At 35.9% G+C, this 8,831-nt stretch overlaps 4 protein-coding genes across 5 annotated transcripts in view; all 4 read left to right on the top strand.

Annotated features, from left to right (window-relative positions):
* LOC104753069 (serine/threonine-protein phosphatase PP1 isozyme 3) overlaps positions 1-503 on the top strand; it is a 4,072-nt gene extending 3,569 nt beyond the window's left edge. Inside the window, exons 5-6 of the mRNA XM_019228144.1 lie at positions 58-132; positions 220-503. Coding sequence (XP_019083689.1) covers positions 58-132; positions 220-234 — 90 coding nt within the window. The 3' untranslated portion in view covers positions 235-503. The remainder of the gene's footprint in view (positions 1-57; positions 133-219) is intronic.
* Positions 620-3,187, top strand: LOC104704029 (serpin-Z1-like). The gene is made up of 3 exons (XM_019228142.1): positions 620-1,187; positions 1,526-1,534; positions 2,382-3,187. Exons 1-3 carry the CDS (start codon positions 663-665, stop codon positions 3,075-3,077), a joined length of 1,230 nt encoding a protein of 409 aa, XP_019083687.1. The 5' UTR covers positions 620-662; the 3' UTR covers positions 3,078-3,187.
* Positions 5,206-6,384, top strand: LOC104705231 (serpin-Z1-like). Its single transcript, XM_019228146.1, has 3 exons — positions 5,206-5,525; position 5,570; positions 5,684-6,384. The coding sequence occupies exons 1-3, from the start codon at positions 5,304-5,306 to the stop codon at positions 6,382-6,384; spliced, it is 924 nt and encodes a 307-aa protein (XP_019083691.1). The 5' UTR covers positions 5,206-5,303.
* LOC104704028 lies at positions 7,464-8,831 on the top strand. Of its 2 annotated transcripts, XR_754260.2 has the most exons (4): positions 7,464-7,716; positions 7,793-8,063; positions 8,173-8,278; positions 8,368-8,831. XR_754260.2 is itself a non-coding variant. In XM_019227323.1 (3 exons), the coding sequence occupies exons 1-3, from the start codon at positions 8,157-8,159 to the stop codon at positions 8,672-8,674; spliced, it is 345 nt and encodes a 114-aa protein (XP_019082868.1). In that variant the 5' UTR covers positions 8,085-8,156; the 3' UTR covers positions 8,675-8,831. The 2 variants fall into 2 exon arrangements, 1 of the variants encoding a protein (XP_019082868.1); XM_019227323.1 differs by lacking the exons at positions 7,464-7,716; positions 7,793-8,063 and having other exon boundaries at positions 8,085-8,278; positions 8,368-8,454; positions 8,539-8,831.

Below are 8,831 nucleotides of genomic sequence, written 5' to 3'. Positions count from 1 at the left end.
TTTGATAACGCAGGAGCAATGATGAGTGTGGATGATTCCTTGACTTGCTCATTTCAGATCCTTAAAGCATCTGAGAAGAAAGGAAATTTCGGATTTGGCAAAGCAGGAAGGAGAGGAACCCCGCCTCGCAAGGTGAGATTGTTTAAAGCATCAAATGATACAGCAGTTTTATTAGGGGCCTTTCTCCTTACGCATCTCATTGTTTTGTTTTCTCTTTAGGGTGGAAAAGGCTGAAGAAAAATCCCATAAACTCTGTTTGTGTGTTCCATGTTACTTGGTTCAAGACATTTGCTTGAGCTGAAGTGTTATCAAACTGTCTTCTTCTTCCTCTGCTATGGGATCACTTTGTCAAGGGGGTACTTCTGTCTTTTCCCTTGACTACTCTGGATCACTTTACATGTCTTTGAACTATGTGAATGTGAGTTATATTCTCTGTGCGATACACACTTTATGTTGTTTTTCTGTCAAAACATGTAAATGAAAAATCATAATGTTCCTCGTCACTTTGGAAAAACAAACGGCACGTTGTTCCGTTTATTAGCAAAACCCTAGTTCTCTATCTTAGAAACTAGGTGTCTTATACCTTCTGCACAGAATTATATATATACACATCTGCACACACAAATGATATCTCAGAAGAACTAGACGGAAAACCTAAAAAGATGATAGCTCAACGATTCGCAGTAGCAAGTTCCTTTCTTTTAAGGATGAATCCAAGGATGACCTTTGTTTCAAGGATGAATCCAAAGATGACTATACAAAACCTTAGTATATCGTCGAAAACAGCAGATCCTTCACAAGTAATCCCAAGTCCCTCTCTGTCAAAGATCGATCTGCGAAAAGCAATAAAGAAGCGAAACGACGAAGATTTGGTCCTTACGGGTAAAATCATAGCTTCAAAAGCAAGAAACTCTAACTTCATCTTTTCTCCGGCATCAATCAACTCCGCCTACACAATGATGGCTGCCTGGCGTGCCCGCTACGGCTCTATCTCCGACGAGCTTAAAGCTGTCTTCAGCGAGATCGCTACGGTGGTTTTTGCTGACGGCAGTGCAAGCGGTGGCCCCAAAATCTCGTCTATTAATGGCTTTTGGGTGGAGCAAACACTCCCAGTTGATCATTCGTTTAAGGATCTGATGGAGAAATCTTTCAAGGCTACTTACGCTCAAGTTGATTTCCGATGCAAGGTAATGTATCCCCTAGCTACTCAGTTTTCTAAATTTAACGGATAACCTGTACATATATTTATGAAAGTTTACATGATCATATATGGTTTGGTTTCTTAATTAGGGTTTAGAGATTTATATATAAAGATTGTTTAATTGTTCTTGAATACAAACTGTTTAACCATAAGTCTATAACAAATCCTAAAACTCTAAAGAAACCTTAAAACCAAATAATGAGATTATTATGAGACAATAAGGAAAAAGTCTTTAATGTTTCAAAGACACAGTTCAATGTTTAGGAAAAAAAAAAAAAACAAATTCATTGAGTTTTACTGACATGTTTTATTGTTATGATCAAGGCTGAAGAAGTGCTTTCTTGGGCTGAATAAATGGGCTGCAGATCAGACAAATGGTCTCATCACAGACCTTCTTCCTCCTGGATCAGTTGAAAGCAAAACCAATGAGGTTTCTGGAAACGCATTGTACTTCAAAGGAGCTTGGGCTAAACCATTTCAGAAGTCGTGTACAAAAAACAAAAAGTTTCACCTTGTCAATGGCTCGTCAGTGTCTGTACCATTTATGAGCAGCAAAGAGGAGCAATACGTTAAGGCTTACAATGGTTTCAAGGTCCTCAGGCTTCCATACCGAAAAGGCCATGATGATACCAATCGTGAATTCTCAATGTATTTCTATCTGCCAAACAAGAAAGATGGATTGGATGAACTCGTGAAGAAAATGACATCTACTCCNATCTCGTCTATTAATGGCTTTTGGGTGGAGCAAACACTCCCAGTTGATCATTCGTTTAAGGATCTGATGGAGAAATCTTTCAAGGCTACTTACGCTCAAGTTGATTTCCGATGCAAGGTAATGTATCCCCTAGCTACTCAGTTTTCTAAATTTAACGGATAACCTGTACATATATTTATGAAAGTTTACATGATCATATATGGTTTGGTTTCTTAATTAGGGTTTAGAGATTTATATATAAAGATTGTTTAATTGTTCTTGAATACAAACTGTTTAACCATAAGTCTATAACAAATCCTAAAACTCTAAAGAAACCTTAAAACCAAATAATGAGATTATTATGAGACAATAAGGAAAAAGTCTTTAATGTTTCAAAGACACAGTTCAATGTTTAGGAAAAAAAAAAAAAACAAATTCATTGAGTTTTACTGACATGTTTTATTGTTATGATCAAGGCTGAAGAAGTGCTTTCTTGGGCTGAATAAATGGGCTGCAGATCAGACAAATGGTCTCATCACAGACCTTCTTCCTCCTGGATCAGTTGAAAGCAAAACCAATGAGGTTTCTGGAAACGCATTGTACTTCAAAGGAGCTTGGGCTAAACCATTTCAGAAGTCGTGTACAAAAAACAAAAAGTTTCACCTTGTCAATGGCTCGTCAGTGTCTGTACCATTTATGAGCAGCAAAGAGGAGCAATACGTTAAGGCTTACAATGGTTTCAAGGTCCTCAGGCTTCCATACCGAAAAGGCCATGATGATACCAATCGTGAATTCTCAATGTATTTCTATCTGCCAAACAAGAAAGATGGATTGGATGAACTCGTGAAGAAAATGACATCTACTCCTGGATTCGTGGATAAACACATTCCGTATCACAAAGATAAAGTTGATAACATCATTATTCCAAAGTTTAAAATCTCTTTCATGTTTAAGGCTTCCAAGGAAGAAGAAAAGCTTCATATTTACCATAGTGCTTGCGTCGAGATCGATGAAAAAGGTGCAACAGCTGCTGCTGCCACTGCTATGGTACCATACAGCTTTTGTAATCGTCCTAAGATCGATTTTGTGGCTCATCCATTTCTCTTCTTGATTAGAGAAGACAAAACCGGAACCATATTGTTCGCTGGTCAAATCTTCGATCCTTCGAAAAAATCTTCTTAGACGGGCTCATATCAGGTTTAACCGGGTTCTGATCTTAATTGCTTTGGTAAAGAGAAGTCAAGTTTATGCCTTGGTAGTTTTGGGTTTAAATAGTTCATGTTCTAATTGGAGCAACTACATTTAGAAACCGACAATTGGTTTGAGTTGAGGGCTTTTATAGTTTAGTTAGAAGCTCATGCTCAGTCTGTCACTGATTTGATGTCTAAGAAGAAGATATAATTTTATTCTTTAATTTCTTTCGGTTGGTTTTGATATTTTCCTGTTATGAACTGTGATCAAATTTGGTATTTTTTTTATATTTTTTAATTAAGTGGGGTCGTCAAAGTTGTAATTTTTGGTTAATAATCTAAATTTATATATTTGTAAAAAAACATAAAATTTGTGACACATTCTGATGATGATGGACTCCGAAATAAATTATATGATTTTTTCTTTCATTTGTTTCTATGGGCAATACACCAAACCTTTATTTTATCTTGATCATCATTAATCTTCTCACATTCTACACACATGAATGTGTTTATATGTTCATAAGAAATAAACAGAAAACTCAAAAAAGAAAAAAAAAAAAATCTAAAAGAGAAGAAACGAACGCTTACGCTTAGTAAGCAAACAGCGAATCCATGGATATAATTTTATCCCCCCCCCCCCCCCCCCCCCCCCCNCCCTCTCCCCTCTCTCAAAAATGCATCATATAGCAAAAAATCAGCAAATCACAAGTAAACGCAAGACCCTCTTGGTCAAAAAGAGATTTGATAATCACGTACAGTTCAGAAGTCCCTCTCTAAAAATTGATGTGTGAAGAAGCGATGAATAAGCAAAACAATGTTGCCAAGGACGGATCTAGAGTGTTAGGAGGTGGGGCACGTGCCCCATGCTCTTTACTAATAATTGTTCAGTTGTTCAGCTTCACATAATGATTACTTAGCATAATTGGTAAAATGTGCCCCATGCTAAACCTTGAGACCAGGGTTCAATGCCCCATTATTTTTTGCGGAGAAGGCATTATCTGTCGTAGTCAGAAACTATAACTTCGTCTTCTATCCTACGTCGAGAAAGTAATTTTGGGTGGCGCGTGTTTTCGTGCTCTAATTATTTGAAAACCAAAAAATAATTTGAGTCTACAAGATTTGGGGTTCTATAGTTTAGTTCGGTTTGATATGATCGACGTCATATTTCCCCATAAAAAATGGGGTTCTATAGTTTAGTTCGGTTTGATATGATCGACGTCATATTTCCCCATAAAAAATGGGGTTCTATAGTTTAGTTCGGTTTGATATGATCGACGTCATATTTCCTCATAAAAAATAGGATTATATTTTATGATTCGGGGATATCTAAAATGAGATCATAGTTTGGATGCATCTAGTACGATGTAATACTTTTGATGGGAAAATAGAACGTCATCCCAAGAAGATAGGGTTTACCCATCTCATTGTTTTGTTAGTTTTTCTCTTTAGGATGGATCGGATAAGGCTGAAGACTAATCTCATATAGACTTATATATCAAACTTTGGTAAGGGGTATTTTATGTCTTTTCTCTTGATTTTTTTGTTTTTCTGAAATATCGATCTGACTTTTATATCAGTTTCGTGTCTTGTGTTGATTAAAATGAATAACTGAAATAGAAGATATTCTCCGTGAAAAAAAGAAAGAAAGATATTCTCGGTGTGATACACATACACTTCATGTTGTTTTGTAAAAAATTAAAACATTTAAATGTAAATCATATTGTCACGTCACTTGGGTGAAAACGGCACGTTGTTTCGTTTCAAAAGTAGACATTATCGATCAGGTCGAGAATCGCAAAACCCTAGTTCTATCTTTTATCTTCAATATATTATACTTATACATCTGCGCACACACATGATAGCTCATAAGAACTCGACGGAAAATTCGAAGTAGGAAGTTTATTTGTTTCGGGGATGATTCCAAAGATGACATTTGTTTTAAGGATGATTCCAAAGATGACCTTTGGTTCAAGGACAAATATACAAAAACTTAGCATATCGTCAAAAACAGCGCAGATCCTTCTCTCCTAAAGATTAATCCAGAACCGAAGCAAACACAAGTAATCCCAAGTCCCTCTCCGTCAAAGATTGATCTGCGAGAAGCAATAAAGAAGCAAAACGACAAGATTTGGTCTTTACGGGTGAACTAATAGCTTCAAAAGCAAGAAACTCTAACTTCATCTTTTCTCCGGCATCAATCAACTCCGCCTACACAATGATGGCTGCCCGCTGCGGCTCTATCTCCGACGAGCTTAAAGCTGTCTTCAGCGAGATCGCTACGGTGGTTTTTGCTGACGGCAGTGCGAGCGGTGGCCCCAAAATCTCGTCTATTAATGGCGTTTGGGTGGAGAAAACACTCCCCTTTGATCATTCGTTAAAGGATCTGATGGAGAAATCTTTCAAGGCTACTTACGCTCCAGTTGATTTCAGATTCAAGGTAATGTATCCCCTACTCAGTTTTCTGATTTTACATAATCATAGGGTAGTTTTGTTCTATAAATAATAAATCCCAAAACCCTAAATCCATTTTAATCTCTATTGTAACAATTTTGGAATCTATGCAATTAACTGAATGTTACTGACATATTATGAAAGCTGAACAAGTGCGGAAGGAGGTGAATTCTTGGGCTTCAGATCATACCAATGGTCTCATCAAAGATCTTCTTCCTCCAAGATCCGTTACACATAAAACCATGGAGATCTATGGCAATGCATTGTACTTCAAAGGAGCTTGGGCTAAGAAATTTCAGAAGTCGTGTACAATGGAAAACGAGTTTCACCTTGTCAATGGTTCGTCAGTGTCTGTGCCATTTATGAGAAGCGGAGGGAAGCAATACGTTTCGGCTTACAATGGTTTCAAGGTCGTCAGGCTCCCATACCGGCAAGGCCATGATGATACCAATCGTAAATTCTCAATGTATTTCTATCTGCCCGACAAGAAAGATGGATTGGATGAACTCGTGAAGAAAATGTCATCTACTCCTGGTTTCGTGGATAATCACATTCCGAGGCACAAAGTCAAAGTTAGTGATTTCAGAATTCCAAAGTTTAACATCTCTTTCATGTTTGAGGCTCCCGGAGATGTTTCAATGTACCATAAAGCTTGTGTTGAGATCGATGAAGAAGGTGCAACTGCTGCTGCTGCTACTTGTTATGCTGTGCAAATAAGTTATCGTATTTATACTATGATAGATTTTGTGGCTGACCATCCATTTCTTTTCTTGATTAGAGAAGACAAAACCGGGACTATTTTGTTCGCTGGTCAAATCTTTGATCCTTCAAAAAAATCTTCTTAAACTGGTTTAGATCAGGTTTAACCGGGTTCTGATCTGATCTCTAGTTAAAGTGGTAACGAAGTCGATAGAAGTCCTGGTAGTTTTTGGTTAAGTTTACATTTCGAAACCGAAAATTGGTTTTGAGTCTAGGAGATTTAGGGTTTTCTAGTTTAGGTAGGTCCGTTTACCTGATTAGGTACTGTTCACATAATTAATGTCTAAGAATATTTGGTTCAGACTGGATCGTTTGATTCGTTCTTCAGTTGGTTTTAATTTATGATCAATAAAAAGTTTGGTATTATTATTTTAAGTGCCCCGTAAAAGTTACTTATATGTTTGGTCAATGATCTTCCCAATTGGTATTTAAGTCTTTAAGTGCTTCATAAAAGTTGAATTTTTGTTTAATTAATGATTTCTTCAAAAGTTTAATATATTTGTGAAAATTACTCCGACTTTTTTTGGAAACTTAAGAGTCAAGAAATTAAACAAAACTTGCATTTTCTTCCTTTTCTTTTAATTCTCAAAAACCAAAAACTGGTTCAAAAACTGCAGATTCAAGGCTAAGAAGACATAACAAGAAAACTTAAGAGATGGATCCAAAAGCTTTGCACATAAGATATCAAAACATATAATACTAGTAAAAAATTATAGAAAATATATTTTAATACTTTGAAGAAACAAACTAGTAATTTTTAAAAACTATTGTGTTATGGTTGATAGATCATTATATATAAGAAAATTGGATTAAACAAGACAACTGATAATAACCTCGTTGAAAAGAATCTATCATTTATCCTATAAAGCACAAGTCACATGTCCACTAAGGTTGTGCCACATCAGATATTTTGAAATAAAATTAATTAAAAAAATAGTTTATCAAATTTGAAATCAGAAAAAGTAGAAAGATCGTGGGATAAATAATTTTGTTAAAAAAAATGAAAACGTAACAGTGATTATTGGTTTATACTTTTGGGTCAAATAAAAATATATGAAGCCCATCAAACATAATTAGAATAAGCCTAAGTCCATCAAACATATTTGGAATAACCCTAAGTCCACTTTGATTTTCTGTCGTTCACCTTCCTCTTCCTCTCCTCTGTTTCACGAAAGCAGAACTGACAAACGCAACTAAAAAACATTCCTAATTTCACTCTCCCACTAACAGATCCACGTTCAAGGTGGTTACAACAATTTCCATCTTCTATATAAATGTTCTTCAACATTCTCTAAAGGCAGAAAAAGACACCTTAAAATCTCTTTTATAATCATAAAATTATGCCCCAATCTTCCCTTCCAAAACCTCTTTCAACTTCACAAAGCTAAATTCCTTTCAAAACAACAATTCTGATGGAGGTAAGTTCTTTATCTTTTGTTCATATCCATTACTTTTTTCTTCTATGCATATTAATTCTGATTTCTATTGTTTCAGCTGCAACATACCTCTGGATTTTACTCATCTCTCTAATCTAAATTCTTTAAAAAAGAGAATGGAAGATCAGGAAGCCAAAGACCAAGTTCTCTAATCTAAATTCTCTAATCTAAACAAAGGGATGTGTCCCTCAGGAAGCCAAAGACCAGGTTCCTCGACAAACCGTCAAACACCCATGAGGCAACAGGTAGTAGAACAGAGAAAAGTTTCCCGTTACATCGCCACATCCCGAATGATACCAAAACAATTTGTGCCGAACTCGAAACATCAGGTACCATTATCATGATCATGATCATGATCTTTCACATCTCTCTCTTATGTATTTTCTCTAGCAGGGCACTAATTTTTCAAGTAATATGTACAAATGATGAGTAAACCAGCGCCCAAGAGACCTCCCTCACGCGTTATAGATCATGATGCTGAAGACGAAGAGGCTGCAATAAGGTCAGAGGATGAAGAAGCGTTCAACATGCTTAGACAGTTGTTGTAAGTACTGCTCTTCCTACTTTCAAAAATCAAAATCCATTATTAATATGTCTCATGATACTTATATGGGTTTTGTGTTTCCATTTCAGACCCAGCAAGCGTTTTTCTCGGTACGAAGATGATGACATAAACATGGAAGTAGGGTTTGAAGATATCCAAAAAGAAGAGAGACGAAGGTACATGAGTATTCTGATCTTCATGTATTTGTTTGTTTGATATTCCTTAACGATTCATGTGGAAATGTTTAAATGTACTGCAAGAATCGCAAGGGAGGAAGATGAAATCATGAAAGAGAACTTCAACTCTAGAGGAAGAAGAAAAGAGAGAAAGACTAAGAAAGAATCGAAAGCTGAGTTTGTTAACAAAAATAAATTAGAAGAATCATTTGCTCTTTAGTCTTCTTTTAAGACTTCAGATTTTTTTTTTTTACTGTTCTCGTTTAATTTCTTTGGCCGCTTGAGGCAGAAAAGAGTTTTAATTGAATCTATGAATTGAATCCTTTTATTCAATTGAATTTCTGAATGTAATCTCTACCCAAACCTTATTCAGAAAT

This window comes from Camelina sativa, chromosome 7, assembly GCF_000633955.1.
Source record: "Camelina sativa cultivar DH55 chromosome 7, Cs, whole genome shotgun sequence".
Classification (NCBI taxonomy): Eukaryota; Viridiplantae; Streptophyta; class Magnoliopsida; order Brassicales; family Brassicaceae; genus Camelina; species Camelina sativa.
This window is presented reverse-complemented; position numbering and strand designations above follow the sequence as displayed.